Genomic DNA, 26,805 nt, shown 5'->3' with positions numbered 1-26,805 from the left:
TGTTGGAGCATTCAGCAACTGACTAGCAATTAATATATACAAAAAACAATGCTTTCATCAAGCCCTTCAGTAACCAGATGTTGCACTGACAAGTTATTTCTGGGTGCAGGCATTGAATATTTCTCGGCAGTGTCCAGGCACACAGCAGTGATGCACGGTAATGCAGTCGCTATGCAGCTTTCTAAAGATTTAACTTTTAAATTCATACTACCACTGCAATGACATCACGCCAACATTTCAAAGGGTAAATAGTGTATACGCTATACACATGCAATGTAAAGCAATGTACTGTACCAGATAAATCATCATACTTTGAGGATCTGCAATGATGTTGCCTTACATGGGACAGATTCACATTAAAATATAATATTGTAAGTATAAAATATAATATTGTAAGTATTATATAAGTCTAGCCTAGCAGCATCTCTTGCTATCCCAATGACATATACAGTACAACCCCTTCTACAGACAGCTGCCTATTTGCAAGCCTGCAGTGTCATTAGATCCCATAGGAAAATGTGCACAAATGCAGTACAGTGGCAAAATGGTTAGCACTTCCGCCTGGCAATACTAGGGTTTCTGGTTCGAATGCCAGCCACAGCACCAACATGTCTCCCTTTGCCTGCGTGGGTTTCCTCTGGGTATTCTGGTTTTCTCCCACACTCCAAAGACATGCTGGTAGGTTAATTGGGTCATGTCTAAATTGTCCCTGGTATATGTATGTAAGTTAGGGACCTTAGACTGTACACCCCTCAAGGGTTAGGGACTGATGTGTATGTACAATATATATGTAAAGCGCTGCGTAAATTGATGGTGCTACAGTGACACCTAGGTTCACGAACAACTCTGTTCGCGAACAGAAGAGTTCACAAAAAACTTTGCTTTGGTTCACGAACTCCGCTTTGGTTGACGAACATGAGCCGCGGCCATCTTCCCTGCTCTGACATGCGGTCGGGACTTCGTCTAGGCGAGAGCGGGGTCACAGACAGACACAAAAAATGTACTGTGAAGACACTTACAGTACTGAGCTTTTCGGTGTGCTGTTTTAGCACATACTATACAGTACTGTACATCCCTGTGCACACTTGTTGTAAAAGCTTTTTTGAGTGCTTTTAGCACATAATGTACCGGACATCCAGTATGGATGAAAGAAAATGCAGAGTAAGCATGGTGGTAAGAAGAGAATGCGGAGCAGTAATGGTGACAAGAATGTGTAGAGCGGTAATGAAGGTGACAAGAATGTGCAGAGCGGTAATGAAGGTGACAAGAATGTGCAGAGCAAGAATGTTGTTAAAAAAAAAGTGCAGAGTGGTAATGAAGGCGACCAGAATGTGCAGAGCGGTATTGAAGGTGACCAGAATGTGCAGAGCAGTAATGAAGGTGACAAGAACATGCAGAGTGGTAATGAAGGTGACAAGAACGTGCAGAGGGGCAATGAAAGTCACAAGAACGTGCAGAACGGTAATGAAAGTGACAAGAATGTGCCGAGCGGTAATGAAGATCACAAGAACGTGCAGAACGGTAATGAAGGTCATAAGAGTGTGCAGAACAAGCATGGTGGTAAAAAGAAAGTGCAGAGCAAGAATGGTAAGAATAATGTTGTTAAGAAAATAACCATTAAGTTGAAGGAGGAAAAATTGTAGAAAAGCATGACTGTGGTATTCGTGCGACTGATCTGGCCTCAGTCGAGATTGTCGACTTCACCATCTTGTACTCTATTTTGAAGAAAAAAAGCTGCCATCAAAAGGAGCTAATGTGGCAAAAGGAGTAACGATGTTAACCAGAGGATGCAAGTGCTGGAAGAGGTGGAAAAACTTTTGTTTGAATGAGAAAACAGCTGACAGGTGATAGCCTTAGTGAAGTCATAATCTGTGAAAATCCAGGAAATTGCACAGTGATTTACTGCAAAAAAAAAAATAAACCTCTACTGGCTTTAAATTCTTCACTTGCTGCACTTGTAGAGTGTGGTTTGAAAAATTTCATAAGAGAAGTGACATCCACAGTGTGACAAGACATGGTGAGGCTTCCAGTTCTGACAAGGCCGCTGCAGAAGCCTACAAGAAAGAATTTGCGGAACTCATGAAGGCAGACGGAATGCTTCGCTCAACAAGTGTTCAACTGAGATGAAACAGGACTCTTCTGGAAAAAGATGCCGAACAGAACCTATATCATGCAGGAGGAAAAGGCACTGCCGGGGCACAATCCCTGGAAGGACAGATTGGCCCTTTTGCTTTGTGCGAATGCAAGTGCCGATCTGAAAATTAAGCCACTACTGGTGTACCATTCCCCGACCCCTCATGCATTCAGGGAACAGAATGTGAACAATGCCAGACTGCCTGTCATGTGGAGGGCCAATGCAAACGTTTGGGTCACAAGGCAATTGTTCATTGAATGGCTGCAGGAGATGTTCACACCCACCGTAAGAAAATATCTGACTACCAACTGCCTGAAAGGTGCCTTCTTCTAATGGACAATGCCCCTTTATGCATTAACTGAGGTTGTAGATCTTAAACACATTCTTGTAGCCTACTCTTTTGAAAAAGAGTATTATAGAGGTGTTAAACAATTGTGTCTCTTGCATTAATTTTCTATACTGTTGAAATATGTCTGAACCCAGAGAGTCAAGAAGTGTCAGGAGGCTTGTAAGGACACCACTGGGGACAAGCATGATCACGCAGTTCCTGCGGGGGTAACATTACAAGAATATTTCTCATTTTTGACACCAGAAGGTTAAAAAAAAAAAAAAAGGAGAGGAACAGGTAATTAATAAAAACCTCACCAAAAGCCTTAGTATGATGTTTCTGCTGCAGGAGAGGATTAAAGTTCAAAAAAGCTAATCCTAGCTATCGCAAAAAGACACAAACAGATGCCTCGGTTTTTAGTCATGTAGCCAGCAGTAAAAGGGACTCTGGAGCAGCAATGTCTCCAGAAAAGGCAAGTATTTAAGTTCTTTTCTCTATAATTACCCATGCAATTAGAGATTAACATATCTTTTGATTAAAAGTTTACTTTAAATAGGGCATATTGTCTTACGATACATTGAAATGAAATACTACCAACATAACCAAATGGGCAGCAGTAGGAGAAATGAAAGAGTACACAAGTGTCTCCTGGGCAGAGAACAGCATGTGATATGGATATCATGGCACCTTCCTTTTGATCAGCATCCTTATTCATTCAGGTGGTAGTTACAACTACTCTCTTTAACGTGGTATTAAACCCAAAGCCAAAAATATAATAATATATTGAAGTTTGCCAATCTGAAGATGTGACGGCTACATTAGTTTTCTCTTTTTTGGCTTTTACCCTTCGGTTGCCACCTGGTGATCCATCTAGTAATACACATCTGGTATAAGAGTGTCTACACACTGGATTAAGGAGCAACATAGAGAACTTTGGATAGCAGCATTGTCAGTCTGGGGGGTGGGTATTGTTTGATGCACTAGCAAGGTTTGGATACACCAACAACTTGCAGCCAAACTCCAGCTCAAACCGATATGAGTTTTACATAAATATATAAAATCTGATCATTTTAAGCACCTCTGTGGTAAATAGTTTGCCTCATTGCTACATCTGCAGCTTGTCCTGTTGAAAAAAAAAACAGGCTTACTGACTAGATCACCACGTGAAGACAAAAGAAACAAAGTCTAAAGAAAAAGAACAAAAACAAAATTGTGCCATCACATCTACAAATCCATAAGCTGCAATATACACTATATTGCCAAACATATTGGGACGCCTGCCTTTACACGCAAATGAACTTTAGTGGCATCCCAGTCTTAGTCCGTAGGATTCAATATTGCGTTGGCCCACCCTTTACAGCTATAACAGCTTCAGCTCTTCTGGGAAGGCTTTCCACAAGGTTTAGGAGTGTGTCTATGGGAATGTGTGACCATTCTTCCAGAAGCGCATTTGTGAGGTCAGGCACTGATGTCGGATGAGAAGGCCTGGCTCGCAGTCTCCACTCCAATTCATCCCAAAGATGTTCTGTCTGTTTCATGTCAGGACTCTGTGCAGGCCAGTCAAGTTCCTCCACACCAAACTTGCTCATCCATGTCTTTATGGGTCTTGCTTTGTGCACTGGTGCGCATTCAAGTGAGAACAGGAAGGGGCCACCCCAAACTGTTCCCACAAAGTTGGGAGCATGAAATTGTCCAAAATGTCTTGGTATGCTGATGCCTTAAGCGCTCCCTTCATTGAATCTAAGGGGCCAAGCCCAACCTCTGAGAAACAACCCCACACCATAATCACCCCTCCTCCACCAAACTTTACACAATGCAGTCAGGCAAGTACCATTCTCTTGGCAACTGCCAAACCCAGACACATCCATTGGATTTCCACACAGAGAGACATGATTCGTCATTCCAGAAAACAAGTCTCCACACGAGTCCAGTGGTGGCATGCTTTACATCATTGCATCTGACATTTTGCATTGCACTTGGTGATGTAAGGCTTGGATGCAGCTGCTCTACCATGGAAACCCATTCCATGAAGCTCTCTACGCACTGTTGTGATAAACTGAAGAACTCATGAAGTTTTGAGGTCTTTAGCTATTTACTCTGTAGACAGTTGGTGAATTCTGCGTACCCCGTTCTGTCATTTTACGTGGCCTTCTACTTCGTGACTGAGTTGTTGTTGTTCCCAGTTGCTTCTACTTTGTTAGAATACCATTAACAGTTGACTGTGGAATATTTAGTAGCAAGGAAATTTCACGGATGGACTTATTGCACAGGTGGCAACCTATCACGGTACCATGCTTGAATTCACTGAGCTCCTGAGAGTGACCCATTCTTTACAAATGTTTGCCTAGGTGCTTGATTTTATACACCTGTAGCCATGGAGGCGATTTGAAAACCTGAGTCCAATGATTTGGAGGAGTATCCCAATACTTTTGGCAATATAGTGTATGTTTGCTTTTGGGTTTAATGCTGCTTTAACCCTTTACCCCTGTAAGCCCATTCTTTATTGTCCATTGAGGAGGGATACAGGAATATAGTAAATTCTTATATATTTGGGTTATACTGCCCCTTTCAGGAGGCTGGGGCACTTGCAAACAAGAAGTCAGCCCCTGTATAACCCCGTCTTCAACCATCATGCCTGTTAGTGTCCTAGCAGGCTGGCTGCTGTCTCCTCAGCTCTGCTAATAAAACTATATTAGCTAGCTTTTTATTTTTATCCCATTTATATTTCTTTAATCATTATATTCTGTACACTGTAGATATTTTCTCTCTGGTGACATAAAAAATTCTGCTTGAACTAGTCTCTACACAGTAGTTTGATGTATCCTCAATGGCACATTTAGAGGTTGGACCCCACTTGACTGAAAAATTGCAGGGCTAGCCTGGAATGTAATGTTTGTGGATTGGGCTCTGTATTGTGGTGCTATCCAAGCCTCTGTATGCTGCATTAGTTTATTTAATATTACAGGTATTTATATAGTACAAATAAGTAGGCAGCACTTTACATATCGTACATTCACATCAGTTCTGGACTTCAAAAAGCCTGCAATCTAAGGTATCCCCAGAACACTTCAGGTCCAGAGCAGTGGCACAGCCTCTGATACTGCACTCCATTGTGCTTTTTCCCAGCTTTGTTTGGATACTTCGTTCCCTATGATCTCTGATTTCCACTCCAATTGCGCCAAACCCTTGGGAATCCTATACACTTGGATGTTGCAATGTTTTTCACAGGGTTTCCCCTTTTTCATTATGGATGGTTACACCCCTTGCAGGGTTTGACTTTCTTCAAACCTATGCCGCTTCTGAGAAATGTTTTGGTCTGCGAGATTGACAGGATTAGCTCCTGCTGGTCCTTTACCTTGTAAATGCTTGATTCAGTATCCTTCAATTGTTCTGGATTCTACCCATGGCACTAATCCTTGTGTTAATCCTAGTGCCCCTTTTTTTCTGGAAAACCCATTTTGGAACCCATCCAGGTATCTTCAATAGCAAAAGTCTCAGTCCTAGCTGCTTGCACTTTGAATTAAGCCAAGTGTTCCATCATGTACACTCATTTTGGACTTTTGTCTGTTACCTTTTAATATGGTTCCTCTTGTGCTGTCCCTCAATTTCTCTCTCTGAGTTAGAGAATCTGTAATTTGGACAGCCATCAGACTGGTTCTTTAGACCAAGACGTCATGCCAACTATTGCCAGACTCTCTCCAGGGCGGAAATTATTCCTCTCCCAAATCCTTCCTCCATCCTGACTCTTCTAATGAATATATCTGCTTTTCTACTTTGAGTCTGGTTTTATAGAACAGATAGTTTACCAAGTAGTTGAATCTGTTCTCTGCTGGATTTAATCTGGAGGTTGCTAGATCACAAAACAATTGTAAACTTCTGTTTCTGAACTGGTTAACCCATTTCCTATGCTGGACTTCATTGGGTGTCTCTCTCTTGACCACATAGTTTATTCCTGGAATCATGATATAGTTTCAAAATCCCTGCATCTGATGATCCCCATGTTGAAGAGTAAGGGTTCTTCATGTGAGTGTGACTATGTCCTGCAAGGAATTAGTCATTGAAAATAGGCCATGTACTTTCCTGAAGAGTCAGTAGCCAGCACACTTCATTGCCCTGTTGCTGAGTTTCCCTAAGTGAGATACTGTAAGTCCAGAGGCAATAGTGGGATCTGATTAACATAAAAAGGATCCTCTTCAGTAAAACTAGTTTTTGAGAAAGTCTTCTTACATTACGTCCCCTTTCCGTATTCTTTTAAAAACTTACATTCCTAGTGTTTGTACTAGGATTTCTATCTCTAGGTCTTTTATGGAAGTTTCTGCCCTTTACAGGGGTAGGTTTTCTTAGATTTTTAGAATCAGATTTCATAATTAGTTATGTAGGCTAGAAAACCCCAAAACACATATGGGTGTGATTTGGAAGGTCTCTGTGTGTTATATCTCCATCTGTCTCCTCTTTTACCTCTCTCCTATTGAATCAACTGTGAGAGAGGGATCCCATATCCATGTATGTCTCCTTAAGATATTTCTTCATCAGGTAACATCCTGCTTATTTATGAACCCGCCTGTCCCTGAAGTAATGAGATTTCTACTTTAGCCACCTGCTATACTTTTTTTTTTTGCATACCTAGTTTCTTTCCCTTAAGTCAATTGTTTGGTATTTTAGGTTTAGTCCTTTACCCTCACAAAAACTGCTTCTTGAGGACCACCTTATCTGTTGGTCCAACTTTTCTTCTCTCATGCAGGTTGTGTGTTAATCCACCTATTTTCCTTGTGGTAAATGATTGGTTGTGCTCTGATTTGGGCCTGAAGGTTGCAATATCCCCTTACTGGAATTATTTCTCCTGCGCTGGAGCATCCTCGGTGCCCTCCCCTTTGGGTTGTGGCAATTTAGATATTGGTTGGCCATGCTTTTTCTAGCCTTCGTTCGATACCCCACGTAATGTGATTTACATGTCTGTGGGATCGCTTAGTATCTATTGTCCTTCCTTCACTTGACTGTTTTTGGATGTGCCAAATGTCTAAGAATGTACTACAATCCTATGCTGGTCAGACTATAAAGAAAATAAGATTTTTGTACTAAATTATTTTCTTCAAGTCCATTGAGAGACACAGGTCACCCCCCTCCGTGCTTCGAGTCTTTTACACTGCTTGCTCAAAAAATAGGCATGGTGGTTGGAAATGAAGTAACACCAGGGCTGGCCTAAAGTGGTTGTGAACCCTAACATATACCCACTGAGATGACTAGCCTCAGGTTATACCAGTATCTACAGCTGTCTTTTCCCTACATCTTTTCAAAGTATAGAATTTACACAGGATCTCTCAGTTCTGAAAAGTAGGGGATGGGGAGCTGAAGTTACATCGGCGAGGAGAGCTCTGAGAGCTGATTGGAGAGGAAGGAGCCACCTCATTCATACAGCATACAGAAACAGAGCTGAGGCTGTCAATCACAGGCTTTGCCTTCCGCATCACCATCTTTCTTACTGTGTCAGGAAAACTCATCAGAAGCGACTCTTGCTCATAGCAAAGGAATGAGGCAGTGGACAGAAATGACACTTAGTACTCTGGATTGAGACGAGCACACACTGTAGAGGTATATACTTTGTTCATATTTCATGTCTGAGATTTACAACCAATTTAAACTTTTGTATGCCATTGTCCCAACCTCCTGAAGACGGCAGAGTAACCCAGATGTCTAAATTTACTACATTCCTGTATCCATCTATGGACTTTAAGAAAAAGATTTTATGGCATTTGCAAAATCAAAATGTTTATCCAAATTTAAAATATGAATAAAAGTGTTCGAGAACAGGAAAGCATGAGACCACTGCATGATTCTATCTACCATTGCTACTAAACACTGGGTTCTCGCTTCACAGAAGAAAGATCAGTTGGATCCTATTACCTTTATTTGTGTTCGAATGTCACATTTCCTATACGCAGAAAAGGATCAGCAAAGATGATCCCTGCCAGATGTGTATTATTGTCGGTGTTCCTGTTGGAAACTGAAACTGAAAATAGAGCGCTGATGATAACAGGCCACAAGGAGGAGCTAACGCAACCAATGAATGGATACCGTGTTCAAACCTTGATTTGAAAACTGGTTATCAACTACAAATAAAAACATTCCAATTAATATGTGCCCAATCCCTGGTTGCCAAGATATCACTGTCTCCCCAGAAAGTTCAAAATGTAAGCGTTCTTCAGACACCATATCAAGTTAAGCATCCAACCCTAGGGTCAAATGTCAGTTCACCCACTTCCCAAGGATATCTGTATATCGCAAGGATAACTGTATTGCAAATATGAGAGTTATGGGTTATTGATTTTTTAAAGCTATAATCTTGGCTGAAGTGAAAGTACTAAATGCCAAGACAGTTGGTGGCATTTTCATACAGGTTCTGTATGTATGTAGATAACCATAATATAACCATACAGTGGAACAAATGGTTGCGCAAACCAATACAAAAGATGTTGCCATAGTACAAAGTAAAAAGTTACACACTTCGATCAGATTGCAAGGTATTTTTTATATCCTTCTTGATTAGTGAAGCAAAACTCAACAGAGATAATCCTCTAATGTCAGCAGTGGATTGGGTGGTATGTCACTACATACAACTTCTCTCTAACGTCTGTCTATAACTTACGGTCTCTTTGTGGCGCCTTTCCTGCTCTCTCTTCCTTGCAAGGTCACGGTCCTCCTTAACACATTGGTTTTCGATTATCTCAACTGATTGCTCCTCTTTAGTCGTCTCCAGTACAACTAAACATTGCACATCAAGAATCTTGGTTTCTGGTGTTGGAATGCCAACTTCCTCTATATCCTTCTGTTCTCTGTATTAAAAAAAAATTAATCATTCATTTCCTCTCTAAAAACTGTAGGCAGGCACAATTGATGGGTAATTCCAACTCTCTAGAAGAAAGGGCAAAGCTAGAGTAAATGTAGTATTTGACCTTTTTTTAAACAGACTTGTTTTTTGGTATTTGGATAATTTAATTCTCAACACGTCACAGCAAAAAGTTACATAGTGGAGGCTGAAACACAGCAAAAAAAAATTATTATTTTCAGATCAGGAACTAAGCAGACAAGGTAAACGTTTGGTTAAACCAACTTGGAGGGCTCTGATTTATGAAGCTGATAAAGAGGAACTGCTGGTTAATGTAATTCACCTAGGTGTTGCCTAGTGTCAGCTATATTGTTCTGCAATTCAGGGACACTCACAGATGAGACTAAGATGCAGCCCTTTCCCCCCTAGTGCTCAGTGCTGGGACAGTTGTATCATTTCCTGTCAGCAGAGTGGGATTAGTTCTTCCAACAAGCAGATGATCTTGGGACATGTAATTCTACAGCCAGGACACACTGCAGTCTTCAGCACTGATTGGGTTACATTAACCAGAAAGTTGGCAACTGAAGAGGACACTGGAAAGGGACATAAATTCTGCTAAGAGTGGGCTTGCCATCTTGGCATGGACTTTAGAGCTGGATTCGGGGGATGTGGGGAATGGGACCGTCATTTTCCCACTGAGCCAGAATGTGGACCCTACCATTACAGCACCCAGCACTGCAGTTTTTTATCTCAGAAGTACAGTCCAGCGGTGCACCACAGTCGTTCACACCGGTGACACTGATCGCCAGCTCGGGATCACATCCTCCATCCCTGCATGAGGTCAGTCACTGCCTGGTCCATTCACAGACATCGCTGTTCAGCATGCTGACAGGCCAACAAGCGATAACCCTGTGCACCTCTGCAGCAGCCAGGAGTTTGAGCAAGGACATTGGTACCTGGGAGGCCATGACATCCAAAGGATTGGTGAGCAGGCCGATGCCCACCTTTCCCTTTAATACTCCACTCTGAGACACTGCATACAGACACCTTTACCCCCTTACCTACTTAAGGCCCTTTGCTGGGAAGCACTTTGTCTATTCTATTCACTTTGCTGGTTGCCAATGCACGGTAATACCTTTGGGTCATTTCATAGCTGGCTGAAGACCACGGACACCCTTACTTCAAGGACTCCTCAACTCAAAGGATTCAGCCTGCAGATTCTGTCACTGGTTAACTTTTTTTTTCCTAGTGTAGCAACTGTATTTTAAAATGGAACTCTTACCCATATATTGTGTTTGTCAGTCAGCTCCCTACAAGCCCTGATGCCACAGACAAAAAGAAAATTACAAAGTCCTTTCTTTCCTCTTGCTCCTGGGATCATAGGTCTACCTAGGGTCTGTTCGCCCTACAATCAGGTTCAGTGTCACAGTCATTTTACTGCATATCTTTGTAACTCTGTTTAATGCTAAACCCTGCAATTTGGGGATTACATTTAAATTTTTTTGTCTCTTGTTGACTTAATAATCTTTAGTAAAATATTATTTTGTAAAACTACTCGTTTTGGGTGTCTTTTGCATTTGTGTTCGCAGTAATTCTATTCAGCCAGGTGTGTCAGGGGGGCCGAGATTCTTCTTGGAGTTGAGGCGCAGAACAGAGAACCCACAATCATGAAGCAGCTCCTTCGGGGGTGGCATTACATATGGTACAAAACAGCTGATTGCATGTCTTACCTTTCTCAGCCTGCTCATGAGGTATTACAACTGAAGGTCACTCAAACAATTCATTGTTTCCTATGAGAGCTATCAAACACCATTACTTAGAGAAGTGTGTGAAACAAAAAAAACAAAAAAACAAAAAGAAACATGCTGTGTGCTCTACTCCTCCAGCGCTCACTGAAGCTTCTGATCAGGCATCTGGATGGATCTCAACATTATTCACATCAGAGACTGGAGCGGCTTGGGCATTAGCCTGCTGTCAGCTGAATCTGTGCCAAGTAAGTGCATTCCTGTGACCCACTAAGGAAGTATAGCCAAAATACCTTTGGCAGATACATGTCTGCATGTAATGTTCCTAAACACCTATCAGCTAGTATTTCAAATGCTGTGGTTAGTCCCCATGAAGAGTCTTGAGGACACCATTAGAGTTTTATTTCTGGTATGACGTTATATTACCATTTCTACATTTTTTATGTGATATTAGTAATCCTACATTTGATTTTAAAATGTGCGATTGCCCTCTAGGCTCTTCCACCATAAATTAAAGTGCACATGATCTTTTTCTGATGTATGTTGAAAATACTTAAAGAATAAAAAAAAAAAAAAAAAAAAAAAAGAAGAAGAAAGGGAGCGTTGGCCATACATCTCCTTTAAATGTACTAACCTCTTGCAGAGTCATGGGAAGAATTAAAGGGATTTGATGTGCTTAAAGTGATTCTGAAGACTGTATTGTTTCTGCCTAAAATAAAAAAAAAAAGAGGTTATACTTACCTGCTCTGTGCAATGATTTTGCAAAGAGCAGCACCTCCTCTTCTGGGGTCCCGGCTGGTGTTCTCGATTTCTCCTCCTCTGTGTCTGCCCCGCACATGCGGGCTTATTTCCAAGTTGGGCTGTGCATATCAGTTCTGCCCCCTCTCTCCTCAATGGATTTGACCGACAGCAGCAGGAGCCAATGGCTCCCACTGCTATCACTCTGCCTTGTGAGACCAGGGAGAAAGAGCAGCACTGCTGCAGACAGCACAGCCCTGGAATGATACAGGACTCAGGTAAGTATTTAGAGGGAGAGGAGCAATCAGATAGTGAAAGTTATTTTTACCCTAATGCAGGTAATGCATTAAGGTAAAAAAAAAAATCTTGTCACTTTAGAATTTTGGAACGGATCTTTCCCTTATGCAACATAGACTTAGACTGCTTTGGGTTGCCAAGCAAGACATTCACATTTGAAGTATCAACTTGAGACAAGCCCTTCACAAAATGAGGAGTTTGCCTGCTGTGAACGGAATTTAGAAACCTCTCAGTTTCATAGCACCCTTTACCTATCAGGGTACTTTACTTCTAAGCTTACTTCTGAAAGCAAAGACTGGGACACACCATTACCCAGAGAGAAACCACAAAGATGGGAATCATAGAAAGTCCATGAAAGCACTAAAACATCTTCATTTCTGCATCCCTAGCAAAAGTCACCAGAAGAGAGCTCTATATTTTCTCTGATGCTTCCATTGAAACAATAGCTGCAGTAGTCCATCTTAAGGGTATAGATACAAGAGATAAAGTAAGTGTAGGTTGTCCTTGCTAAGGCCAAGCTGACCCCAAAACCAGCACATACCGTTCCGAGACATGAAATCTGTGCAGCTAAATTAGCCATTAAAATTTCTGAGCTTATAAATCATAAAATAGACTAACATTTACACAGATAGCAAGATAGTGTTGGGATACATACACAACCAAACAAAACAGCTGTATGTATGTGTATGTTAGTAACCGAGTACAATGCATCAGAAGTGTATCATCCTTCTAGTTACACTAGGTGGAGCTAGATCCCAAATGGTTAGACAGGAGCTGAATAGCAGCTCAAGTGCAATAGCCAGGGGAGTCAAATTCGGGTCAGGTCTGAGAGACTCTGCACGCCAGCCCTTCTGGAAATTCCCCCTGTTCTGAGGCTTTCAGAGAAGGGCCTTGGAGGCATTGAGTGGATCTGAGGAGTGGTTGGCTGCACCTTTGAGTGACCTCAGCGAATTCCAACAGGAAGCTTGGTAAGGGGCTGGACTCCCTTAAAAGGTGTTAGTCTACTCAGTAGCAGGAGTTGGAGTGTGGTGGTGGGAGAGGAGTGAGAAGCAGGAAGATATGAGGCTGGAGGAGGAAGGCTGCCAGGAGGCCTACTGGGATGGGGCCTTCCTACAAGCCTGGAGCTGGAAACCTCAGGACTCGCTGGTCCCCTGAGAGAGGACCACTTGTGTGGTAAGGAAGGAACAGCCCGGCCTGGTAGCAACAGCCATTCCACAACCTGTACAGGTGAGGATCTGAGTGAGTACACCTACACCCCCTGGGTGGATAGGGGAAGGGGCAATCTGGTGGGAAACCAGATTTGCACCTTGCTAGTGATTGTGCACCTTACCTAACGGAATAGGAGCCAGATCCCCTGCTCAGGAAGAAAACCTTCAGATTGCTGCATGAAGAGGCGTTCATCTAGAGTCTGGGAAAGTACAACTGGAACTGATGGCTAGCATGCCAACAGAGTGTGTTAGAGAGAAGAAGCTGTGAATAGTTCAGGAAGATGTCCTCAGACTTCAGTTCACTTGAGTATCCTATACACCCCTAAACCCTATCCAAGTTTAATCCCCTCAATAAAACAACACCAACGTTCAAGGCCTGATTTCGGTCTGTGGATGTTGTGTGGAAAATGCTAATTGACTGGCTGTGCAGGACTACAGGGGAACCCAAATTGAACAGCAACCCCCAAGGGGGTAGTGCTACAGAAGGTTCTCCAATCCCAATCAATGGCATTACTGTATGTGCCTCAGCCCAGCTTATTTGGGCACCCATGCAGTACCAACTGCTGCATTTTGGGACATTTCATGGTCTTTCCAACCTGATTTCTTAAATGATTACCCCCATCACAATTCACACCGATTCTAAATTGGAACTGGTTGACCCCATGTCTGAAAAGGAAATCGGAGCTATTACCACTGCACTCTACACCAATGTGAAGTCAAAACACAAGGCTGAATTTTCACCATTTTGAATACTTTTGAAGTGTCTTCCATTGTGAGAGCTATCTCAAGATTTGTCTATGTTGTTCATCTTTTACAACCAATGCTAAGAACTACCAAGTGTGTTGTGGATGGCATATTGGAAAAAGCCCTCCCACCATTGAGGATTATTCATCTCCCAAACAAACCGTTGTCAAATATTATTTGAAAGAATGGATTTTGAGGAGTACAGTGTTACGCATGCATTGAGGTTTGTCTTTATATAATTTTTTTCTTGTCTCACTCTGTAGCTAGAGGATGCTCTATGTAGTCAGTCGCACCCTTCTTAATGCTTTAGCGTGCATTCATCACATGTATTGTATTCTGCTGGAGCTAGACACACTATGGATTTTTTTTATCTGATGTTCAGCTGTGAAGATCTGCACAAGTCTTGGATTAAAGCTTTCTATGATCTGCAAGATGTAATTTGGATTAAGTCACTGTCTGCCAAGCTACTGATACTGTAAGTTAAGAACTACCACCACAACTGAATATGTTATAGAGATCACACATTTAGTGCCTAGATTTTAGAAGCAACAGAGAGGAGCCACAAATGTTTACATTGTACAATGTAAAATAAAGTCCATACGCAGCAATGAACACATGCTTTTCTATTTCAACTTTAAGGATCTGAAGTGAAAGTTTACTTCATCTTTACACTGAGATGTGTACAAGTCTATAAAAAACAATACACTTGCATTCAAATCCATTAAAGAAACAAAACTCTAAAAACAAACACTGTACTGACTGTTTTCTGTGGCTGTGTGCATGAACCCATAAGGAGATTTGATACATTGCCACCTAATTATGCACTGCAAAAAATAACTAAATTAATCAAATGCTCACCCACTTTATTTAAAATATATTGTAAAAATGTCTGGAGTTAGATTATACATTATAAATTAAATTTTTTTACATTAGTCACATCATTAGTCATAGTATAGTAACAAAAACACATCTTGGAAAATATGTTTATAGTATATAGGTGGGTTTAACCATTCCCCACCCAAAATAGTTTAAGATCAGGGACCAATTCACAGAGGGCTTCAGGAATACTCTGACATTTAGCAAACCTGAACATGCTTGGGAAGCATATTAAAGCTGTACAGGGTGCTATGAACATTGTGATTTTCACAGTCTCAGCGAGTGTTAACTGGTAGAACATTTTTGGCTGTAGAATTGATTTTTTTCTTTTAACATTAGCTTTGCTTATATACAGCCACACTGAAACAAAAGCATGCTTTTTTATCATAGGCAAGACTTGCAGCAAAGAAAAAAAAAATACCTCCCAAGTCTTCGAGCAAGAAAAACAAAATGTTTGCAATGGGAAGGACAGCAGCATCAAAATGACAGCTGGCCTGAAATCAGCCACAATATCATAAGTAAAGTGTTCACCTTTTAATTTTTTCTATTAAAAAAAAAAAGTGAACACCATACACTGATCTGTATACATGATGTAATGTGTGATGTCAAAGTCTTGTAACCTGAATAGCTCTGACTGTAGAGGAAATGTTTTCTCTTGCCACTGCTGCTCTGTACTAATCAGCAGATCGATTGGGGACAGTATAAGAATGGGAGCATCAGAGAACAGCAGGATCAACCAGCCTTTTTACATATTGCAAGAGATTAACCCCTTAGGTTCCACAGCGAGTATAACTGTATATACAGACTGATTTTAGTATTGTAGGTTTAGTAACATTTTAAGTAGAATACTGCATCCTAAGAAAAAAAAAAAGAAAAAATGTACTGAAACATTTAATTACAAGTGCATGTGCACTTACAGATTCATCTCATCTCCCCCTTCAAAGTCCTAAAAATATCTGTAGGTCCTGCCACACAACTTCACTAAATGCTATGATTGTTTGGTAGAGTGGCAACAATGATGCAGTGCTTCTGAATTCAGAGCAGTATTGTCCTTCTCACGTAGGCTGTGCCTGCCTGCCTGCACTACAGTGGGATACGAAAATGTTGCTGAGAACTCAGCTCAGCATGGTCACTGCCAGGGGTGGACTGACAACTCATGGGGCCCCCGGGCAATAAGGGATTATGGGGCCCGTGTCCTTGCCCAAACTCAAAAAAGCCTATGAAAAAGGTTACCAGGGACATCTCATGGGGCCCCCTACTGACCTCAGGCCCTCAGGCAGTGCCCGAGTTTCCAAATGGTCAGTCCGCCCCTGGTCACTGCTGATTCACAAGCCTGTATGTTGTCAGTCAGCACCTGACCTAGTCCTGCACATTGATTTTTGGATTGACATGATTGCCTCTGTTGCTGAAAACATTTCTACTAGGACGACAACATAAAAAGGAGGATTTGGCTTACTCAGGAAAGGTAACGTTTTTTGCTTACTTTATAAGGCTTTGTGGATCACATAGTAACTGGATCTAGGACTTGTTTAAATTGTCATAATGGAGCCTTTAGATATACTTTAAACCTCCCCCCGAAAACATAATATACTTGCATTTTCTTTGTTTCTAGAGCTTTAAGTGCCTTTTCCCTCTCTTCTTTGGCTATTGCAGCCTTCCTAAATTGCTGGAAGCTGTCACTTGAGGATTTGATGGTCACGGGAATAGTGCTCAGTGCTTTGGAAAAACTGGCCCAACTGGAGTTAGCCATCTTACAGATCTAGAGTAAATAAGGCAATCGATGAATATTAATAACAAACAGGGGTAAGCAGGTAAAATTTCAAGGTTTATTTAGATTTATACGAAGCGCTTACCAGCCCATAGATATGCACCTCTACTCACATCGTATGAATTGTCTATTTGCTGGTTTTGAGTAGCCAACTTCTCCATCATATCCAGCTGAGAAATAGTCTTATGAACTATCTGGACCAAAGCAGGCCATAACCACTGTAGAACACTAGTGCCTTTGTAGTAAGTAGCCAGCTTCCCCCTCACATCCTAAAGGACAAATAGCCTGACAAAAGTTATCTGAGCCAGAGCAGGTCATGACCACTGAAGGAGAACATTCTTGCAAGAAGTTCCCTTTTTCTTCCACAAGATGGAGTTTTGTGGACCGATTCATTTTTATTTAGAGCACTGAATGATGGAAAATGTAGTCCCAGCCAACAGGAATTCCAATGTTGCCACAGACACACGAAACTTCAGAATCAAGCATTCCATAGGTGTGCAGAAGGCGTCATATAAATTAAAAGCCCGGGAAACCAGGAGTCAGTGGTGAGAGGGAAACTGCTATGTGTAGAAGGGAAGATCCTGTCTGCGAGAGAAACGGAGGAAAATACACTGAAAGGCTGTGCATTACATGAGAGACCGTGTCTGTCAGTTCCAGAGAACTGAGAAAACTGCTGATCTGCCAAGTTCAGTCTGTATCTGTGCCGCTGGGGAATCATTCTGAGGCCTAGTACTGGAGCCACTAGAGACCCAGACCTGCCTATTCCACCTGTGACATCGCCGAGCCTAGCTAAAGGTTGCAGCTACAGCGGAAGGGCTATTGTTGTCTGATTGCTACAATAGCTCATCTGGAATTGTTCCCATCTTAAAGGGCGCCCTATTCATCACTGCAAGAGACCTTCTACTACCAGTATTGTGGAGTCGGTGAGTGGATATTAACCCTTTGTGACATATTGACTGACCCTGTAGTGAAATTCATTGGAAGGCCATACCGCACTATCCCTTTTAAAGGCATTACCCATTAACTTTCTGCAACTGGCCTGCTGATCAGAATTGTATCCCTTGACATCTGAGAGATATCGACTATTATACCTTTGATAATTTACCCCTTGCTGGACACTTCTCCACTCAGTGCTCTTAGGAAACCAATGTTCTACAACCGGTTTGCTTGTTGCAGAAACTATTTCATCTAGCGTGCTAATGTTTTCAAGATCTCCAAATGTGGCTGGCCAAAGACTTACTTTAACCCCCCTGGCGGTATTCCTGAGTGTAGCTCAGGGTAAAGTTTCCACAGGCGGTAACCCTGAGCTACACTCGGGCTTACCATGCGGCTCTGCTCCGGGATCCCTCAATCACTTACCTTGTCCTGCACTCCCGCGATGTCCCTCCTGCAGTGTCCCCTGTAATGTCCTTCGGCGGATGCCGGCATCTGTCATCTGGGTTCTGTCCCCTGCGAGCGTCAGGACATACGAGGACAGAACAGCGGGAAATTTGAAAATGACAAAAAGTGACATTCACTAAAATCACATAGTAAAACATTACTGTATCAAAGCATTTCACATACATTTTGTCCCTAGTACTTTGTCCTGTGCCCTGCCTGCATTTTTACTGTTCTTTCTGCCTTGAAACTGCAAAACGTCCATGGTGTCCAAAACGCGTCCCTTTAGCTCAAAAAGCGGGTTTAGACCAGCTAGAGAACAGCGATAGTAAATCAGAACCACTTGCAGAATTCAGTGATAATGATTCGTGGGGAAATTTGTCAGACACTGAAAACAATTTTGCGAACTTGGCGCTCTATTTCAAATTTCAGTGTTTTTGGTTTGATTATATTATTGAATTAAATTTATGTTATTTTTTATGATTATTTATTAAAAATGATAATTTATGATTTCGTGTTTCAAATTGTAACATACCTGGGATGTTTACTAGACTCCTGTTCGGACAGATTTCAGTGAGTTATTCCTAAAAATTACAGGCCTACAATAAAAAAAATACATATTTCCATGCAAAAAAATGTACCGCTTTGAGCACAGAAATATGGACATAATCAGACCGCTAGGGAGGTTAAGGACTGAGTTAAAGTACCTGTATTCCTGCATATTCAAGAGTTTAGTTACTTTGCAGTTATTGCACTATAGCCTAGGCCCTAGCCTCCTCACTGTAACTGATTCTAGGTGACTTAGCAATTATTTTATTGATACCAAGTTCATAGATGCCTTATGTTGCTCATTTGCAGTGGGGAAAGTTACAGTTTATGCTGACTTTACCAGACCCTAAAAAGGTGGCACTCCTATTATGTTGTTTGATATTAGCAACGGTGTCAAAAAAGTGTTCCACATTGTAATCTTCTGTCATTTTTGAGTACTCAAATTCTCAATATATTGTCATACTCCATGGTCTCACATCTCATTCCAGGGTGATCCTGAGGCACTGGCCAAAAGTTGTCAGTCTGTGCTTATTGATGTGTGTACCTGATGTGTTAGAGGTGCAGAGGTCTTTGTAGAGGTCAATTTAAGAACAGATCACCCAGCACAACCAGCAGCTCCTTCGGGGTTAGCGCTATACAAACAGCAAAAAAGTAGGTACTAGACAGATTGCTTTATGTAAAAGAGTCTTTATTTACAACCAAAAGAGCTCAAAATGGTATAAAGAATATGTCAAGCTGATTGCCATGATCAGGACAGGCAGCACTTCTTTTATCCAGTTTTATCATGAAGTACAATGTTGGTTTAGCTTAAAACACAGATGATAATAAGGTGGACACATCTGGACTTGTTACATGATATTAAGTCTAAAAGACTGATTTCTATAGATTTCCACTGTCTCTCCTCATCAAAGTAGTAAAAGAAAAAGCAGACCCCAGGTATAGACAGCAGCACTTGTACATATTTTTTGCTGCTATGTATCAGGAAAAGTTGAAAGAAAATACAAGTTTAAAATGTTGTAAAGGAAGAACCTTTTTTACCTTAATTAATTCCCTGCATTAAGGTAAAAAACTGTTCCAGTGGAAGTATTGCCCCTCACCCCCCTTATACTACTTCAATCCAGTGCTGTCCTAGTCTGTGGTGGCACTCGTCTGTTTCCTCACAGGACAGAGGAAGCAGCAGGAGCCATCGACTCCTGCTGCTGTCAATCAAATCCTGTGAACAGAAATCAAGGGGAGGGGCCGAGCTGTGCTATGTGTGTCTATAGATTCACACAGCCTGGCTTGGGAGCTAGAGAGCAGGAGCATCCCCATAGGAAGCAGCTTTCTATAGTGGCACACTGAGAAGAGAAGGAAGAAGCTCACATGACTCAGTGGGCGAAATACATTGACATCACAACTTCATTACGCCCGCACTCCAGTCTCCACCATGCAGCTTTTTCAGCATGCTGCACCACACTGGGCATGGACTTTGAAGCAACATGCATTGAACCTCCATACAGAGACCTATAGTGGCATTATCACACAGGGGGTCAGGACTGACTGAAGTGAGCAATCATACCTGGACTGGTGAGCAATATTTCATTGGAGCCAGGTTGTGATTATATCGGAGGTTGATCACGGGACCATGACTGCTCAGTGGAGCCTCCCACACCTGGTATTCTCCGTCTGCTTGCATGAAGTGAAAGGATGTGGCTTCCAATATTGCATATTTGTACTCTGCCATTGAGCTCCAGCTTGCTGCTCATGCTTGATTCTGTCCGCTCAACCTGCTACCTGTAATGCTCTCCTGCTGCTCTCTCCATTTGAGCCATTGCTATACTTGCTGCTCATGCACTCTGACTGATTGACTGCATGAATGGACAGTATAAGCTTGAGTTTCCAGTACACCTGTTGATTGAAGATATTTACCCTGATTGATGGATTTTATGGACTGTCATTAATGTACATGCCCATTAATACCAATCTTGGCCACACTTCTGGCCCAAGTTCTCAAAGGGGCCAGCACAACTATACCCATATTGATAAACAGCCATAGATTACATAGCTGATTAATCGGTCTGGTGTAATTTGTTACCATTATATTGCCATTGACCTTACTCATGTCTTGCTCTATTATTAAGTACGTGTTCCAGAGCGTGTGTGGTTGGTATGTCTGTGAGCTCAGGTGGGGTTTTTACTGTGCATGACAATGTTGTCATTTGGTTTTTATTGTGTAGGGTTGAGGGATATCAGCCATTGACATTTTGATACTCTCAATAAAATGTTTATATTTTTTCAAGCCGCAGATTGGTTCTCTGTTGGGACTTCTTTATGTGGACTTTTAGCTCACACTTTGATATTTTTTTTGTCCTGAGGACACCACCCCCATTTTGGCTGTATACTGTAACATTTTCCTGCAGTGGATTCTATTTATGTTTTTAGGATTTTCAGTGAGAAAAGAAGGAGCCTGGAGTGTCAGCAGGGGACCCCAGAAGAGGTGGCTGGGGCAGCATTGTACAGACAAGTAGAACATGTTTATTATTTACAAAAAAAGCCTTTGCTAAAATGCTTTAATTCTCCTTTGGAGTTTTTATTGCTGTCCTTGTCCCTGTTCATTAGATTTCACCGCAGTTCCTGTCCCTTTGGCAATAGGGACAATGAAGGGATTGGTTAACATGACCAAAATGAGGGGAGTGATTGTCAACAAGGCAGGAGGACCCAGACAGTAATAACCTGATAAAGATTGTAACAGTTTCCCATTTTACAGGAAGTAAAAAAATGTGTTGGACTAAGTCGTAAGCAGGTGCTTCTAAAGGGTTAAAGTTTTTCTGCTGTGCCACCTCTGCAGCTATCTGGGACAGCTGTGCTGTTTTTCAACTAAATTGTTACAACATAACTGTATGGTGGATCTGAGGAACTGATTGGCTAGATTTTCTGGCCATTTTTCCTGAGATCCACATAAAAAGGGGCACTTCAGTACCCCAGGAGAACTCTGCTGAAACACTGCCAAAATGTAGGCCATTATGCTGCTGGAGTGATTCCCAGCTGGGGGCCAGTCGAAGTTCCCTAAAGGGCTGTAAACCTGGGGACTTGCAGAATTCTTGAAACCTTTGATGGGCTATTTACCTTTGTGGATTGCTGCCAATCATGGAATCTATGGTACCTCCTGTAGATTTTATACCTTTTTGGACTCTTGCCTACAATGGACTTATTTAAGGTCTTTGCTGCTAGTCAGGTATGATTACTCAATAGTTACTAGAGCACCTCTATACAGGATTATGTGAGAAGATGCTTTACAAAAATTGATCCTGCATGTATGCATTTCTTCAATAAATACTGTTCATGTTCCTTTAAATGTTGGGTCTGATGTCTAAGTGGTGCATTGAATGGCGTATCTTAAGAACAGGGCTTGTAACAAGGGAACTGTAAGTTAGAGGGGATACAGTACATTTAAGTCCAGCATGTAGTTTGCTGTCTAGCACAGGCTATATTGGCATTGATAGGTACAACCATACATGTGTCATTGCTTAAGGCAACCAACCAGACAGGAAATGGTTGACTTGGCATAAGGTGACTGTTACTCTGGAAGTGAAGGGGTGTTGTGCTTTCCTCCTTCCCAAGCAGCCGGTTCCCCACATACTGGGACTGGACCTGCGACACAGAGTACCTAGGGACCTAGCCTGCAAGTCACAGGAGAGATGGCGAGGAGCCCCTGAAAGAGAGAAAGCAGGCACGCACTTACAGAGTGAAGTGTATTTTTTGTATCCATTACTAACTGTGGACATGTTGTTAGGAGTGAGGCGACAGGGATTGCTGGGTTGGTGGATGCTGGTACAGACTCTCTGGTACTAGTTCCTAAATGCTGCACACCTGGGAAGTGGTGTTCTCTTACTACGGGGATGCCTGCAGTGCTTCATGTTAACATTGTAACAGGTTAGCCATGGGTTTCTAGAGGGTTAACTGTTAACTGCAGCTGAATTCTAAGCCTGGAGTTGTGCCTTGATGCTAATTTTGTACAATTGCAAACTCCTGCCTAGGACCTAGGCAATTAGCAAGTGTAGATCTTGGTGTCCCTAAATAGGGACTTAAGCCCCACCCATAAGTGGAGTGTGGGCAAGGATCGTTAAAACAGTCTGTGTGCTGAAAGGAGAGACATCCAAACTAATACTTGGGTTCTATTACAACCCTCACTCTTTCCTTTTTTACTCATCATAAAATCCTTTTGAGTCTATTGAGGGACACAGCTTGATGATAATAAAGCAATTTAGAATGATATTGAAGCATACAGGAGTAAAGAAGACTAGGCACAAAGAAATTGAAGGCCAGCTGCCTTGAGGATCTAATTCCTCCAACCTCACACCTACTGAATTGTAGCAAGGAGAAAAAACAATAGCATATGAGGACAGGGAGATGTGTCCCTCAGTGGACTCCAAGAAACAGGCAGCGAGTACAAAAATTCTATTTTCTTGATCTGTTGAGAGACACAGCTTGATATGTGACCTAGAAAAAAAAAACAAAATCAGTCCAAAGAGAGGAGTAGGAACACCAAAACACACACATGTGAACAAGCCCGACAAGAGGAATCAAAAACAAAAAGAAAAAAAACCCAAAAGGCACTGAAACTTTCAATTAAAACATAGAAACAAGAGACCATATGTACAGAAGACCAGGTTGCAGTCTCACAAATCTGAGACACAGAATCCTGATAACAAAGAGCTCAAAAAGCACTCCCTGCCCTAGGTGAGCGGGCTTTATTAGGAAAAAGGGGCAGCTTATCAGGTTGCACAACAACATTTCAAACCCACTTAGAAACAGAGGATCTGGAAGCCAGAGAACCTCTGTTAGGATCTTCTAGCACACAGGATAACACCACTGAACTCCTGGTGAAAGAAAAAAAAAGGTCTTCCAAACCTTGTGGGAAGTAGATTTAAGAATAATAGGAAATACTTAATCTGAAAAACCCCCATCACCCCCCAACCTAAGAACCTCGATTTGTACAGCCAGGCCATCAAGTAACAGACAAGTGAGAATGACATACAACCACCAAGGCCATTGTGGTGCTTTGACAATGACTAGGATGCTCTTGGCCCCGATCCAGTTATGTAGACAAGGAAAAAACTATTCTCCTAAGCAAAACTAAGCAAGTGTGTGTTGGGATGGGTTATGGCCTGAAAGGGGCTGGCTTTCAGTTTTCTAAGTGCCTGATGTCATATTATCCTGTGGTTGGCAGTATAACCCTAGGTATTACCCTTGCTTATCAAGTTGTGTTCCTCAATGGATGAAAGAAATAGTTTGGCTGGAGTTTTGCCAGTTATATGGCTTATTTTTAAATATTGATGTTTGTGTTAATACAGAATAAATGATGTAAATAAGATATGTTTTTATGTAAAATAAAAGGTTATTTATTTATAAAAGCATGATAAAAAGGCAAAGGAGATATGGGTTGCATCTGGATTCAGCTGGATTATATGTAATTTGTCTAGTTCAGATTAAAAAGACTAAAACAAATTTATGATTGATTGCTAAAATAGACACATTTATTATACATTTCAGATGTCATGAATTAGACCTGATATTTTGAAAATTATCCTCCTGAGTTTATGTCCTCTTACATTCATATACAGACAAAAGAAAAAGACTAGTGGATTGGTTTGAAGAAAATACCTTTGTTGGAGTTTTAGCTTCATTATCTTCTGTATGGGACGGACTGTTGCAGCATACAGAAATCTGTTCCATGTCAAGTTTCTGGAATTCATTTAGTACAATATCTACATAAAGAAAACCCATGGAACTTGGCTTTTGAATACAAAAAGGTAAGATCTCCCTTACTGTAACTAAGTGTTAACAATTGTTCCATATTTGTTGCAATCACAAGAAAATCAATAAAAAAATGTTAATGACAGCTTATCAAAGCACTAAACAGTCATACAAATAGCGGCTGTCAAATCCATCCACTGCTATGTGCAATTCATTAAAAGAAAAGCAGACCTGATCAGGAACTAGTCTCTCAGGTCCCAAAGTCATTTCCCATGTAAGGGGATTGTCCATATTTGGTTAATGGCATCACCTGTATCTTTGTTTACATTTACCCATCAGCTGAGGAATCTCCTGGCTGACCGCTCAATGAAGCCGGGGATACAGCACTAGACAGGCAGCTGTCACATTGGCACAGCCACTCTGAGTCCTGGCATATTTCTGTATACCAGCTCAGAGCTTGCCTTAATTACCGCCAGTTTCCTAATCTTGAGAACTGGAGGTATTTCTAAGAATGTGGTGCTGCCATTGGAGCAGTGGTGATAGTAAGAACTGAATTTGCTGCAAGGGTCAGTAATGTTACTGACATTGGTGCAATGGCCTGATTTAGGTGCCGGTAGTTAAGGGGACTACTGCCAGAAAAGTGCCTTAAATCATATGTCAACATTCCATATTCCTGATATGTGCCTGCTGCACTGTGTACTTGTATGAAACGTAAACGGTTATCATTGTATTGCTTCCTTTGTGTGAAATACCTGGTGATCCTGCCAATACCTCTGCTTTCCTATTACAAACTGACCACATTAGGCATGACAGCACAGCATGGCCAGTTTTATGACTGGGCTGGGAGCTAATCCAATGATCTGACTTGTGCTAACATGCCCCCTCTTCATAGCCATTTACTGGGAAGTTTGATGTGCTGCTGTTTCTTCTCCCTGAGTTTATGCAGCTAAGAACAGAGAATATGTGATCAGAAAAAAAAAACAAAAAGGTATATAGTGTGTGTGTGATTGATATATATATATATATACACAGTGGGGATCGAAAGTTTGGGCACCTCAGCTAAAAATTTGTATTAATGTGCATAAAGGAGCCAAGGAAAGATGGAAAAATCTCCAAAAGGCATCAAATTACAGATTAGACATTCTTATAATATGTCAACAAAAGTTAGATTTTATTTCCATCACTTACACTTTCAAAATAACAGAAAACAAAAAAATGGCGTCTGCAAAAGTTTGGGCACCCTGCAGAGTTAATATCTTGTACTGCCCCCTTTGGCAAGTATCACAGCTTGTAAACGCTTTTTGTAGCCAGCCAAGAGTCTTTCAATTCTTGTTTGAGGTATTTTTGCCCATTCTTCCTTACAAAAGTCTTCCAGTTCTTTGAGATTTCTGGGCTGTCTGTCACGCACTGCTCTTTTAAGGTCTATCCATAGATTTTCAATTATGTTGAGGTCAGGAGATTGTGAAGGCCATGGCAAAACCTTCAGTTTACGCCTCTTGATGTAATCCCCCGTGGATTTCGAGGTGTTTTTAGGATCATTATCCATTTGTAGAAGCCATCCTCTCTTTAACTTCAGCTTTTTCACAGATGGCATCAAGTTACCATCCAAAATTTGCTGAAATTTTATTGAATCCATTTTTCTTTCTACTCGTGAGATGTTCCCTGTGCCACTGGTTGCAACACAACCCCAAAGCATGATTGATCCAACCCCATGCTTAACAGTTGGACAGAGTTCTTTTCATTAAATTCTGTGCCCCTTCTTCTCCAAACGTACCTTTGCTCATTCCGGCCAAAAAGTTAAATTTTAACCTCATCGGTCCACAGAACTTGTTTCCAAAATGCATCAGGCTTGTCTATATGTTCATTTGCAAAGTTCAAACAATGATTTTTGTGGTGAGGACATAGAAGAGGTTTTCTTCTGATGACTCTTCCATGAAGACCATATTTGTACAAGTATCTCTTTATAGTGGAATAGTGTACCACAACTCCAGTGTCTGCCAGATCTTTCTGGAGGGATCTACAGTCAAACTTGGGTTTTGAATTGTTTTTCTCACAATCCTGCGAGCTGTTCTGTCTAATATTTTTCTTGGTCTTCCAGATCTTGCTTTAACTTCCACTGTTCCTGATGACTGCCATTTCTTAATTACATTTCGAACAGAGGATATTGACATCTGAAAATGCTTTGCTATCTTCTTATATCCTTCTCCAGCTTTGTTTCAGTTTCTAGAAAACTGCTTAGAAGAACCCATGGTGCTGATTGTTGGGGCAAGGTCAGATGAGTCTGGGCATTTAAAACCTTTGAGATTGACATCACCTGGTCTTCCCAGACGATGATTGAGAACAATCCATGACACTGGCAGGTCTCAGCTTGGCAAAGGGAGCAGTGCATGCTATAAATTCTGCAGGGTGCCCAAACTTTTGCAGATGCCATTTTTTAGCTGTTATTTTGAAAGTGTAAATGATGGAAATAAAATCTAACTTT

At 41.5% G+C, this 26,805-nt stretch overlaps 1 protein-coding gene across 1 annotated transcript in view; it reads right to left on the bottom strand.

Moving 5' to 3' along the window:
• BRDT (bromodomain testis associated) overlaps positions 1-26,805 on the bottom strand; it is a 169,299-nt gene that overhangs the window by 172 nt on the left and 142,322 nt on the right. The window contains exons 16-18 of the mRNA XM_089668933.1: positions 24,231-24,334; positions 16,489-16,652; positions 9,106-9,292 (exon numbers count right to left, since the gene is read on the bottom strand). Coding sequence (XP_089525059.1) covers positions 9,106-9,292; positions 16,489-16,652; positions 24,231-24,334 — 455 coding nt within the window. The remainder of the gene's footprint in view (positions 1-9,105; positions 9,293-16,488; positions 16,653-24,230; positions 24,335-26,805) is intronic.

This window comes from Staurois parvus, unplaced genomic scaffold (assembly GCF_062004578.1).
Source record: "Staurois parvus isolate SC_StPar_1 unplaced genomic scaffold, SC_StPar_1.0 ptg000066l, whole genome shotgun sequence".
Classification (NCBI taxonomy): Eukaryota; Metazoa; Chordata; class Amphibia; order Anura; family Ranidae; genus Staurois; species Staurois parvus.
The sequence above is the reverse complement of the archived record's forward strand: the minus strand, read 5'-3'. Positions and strand labels throughout refer to the sequence as shown.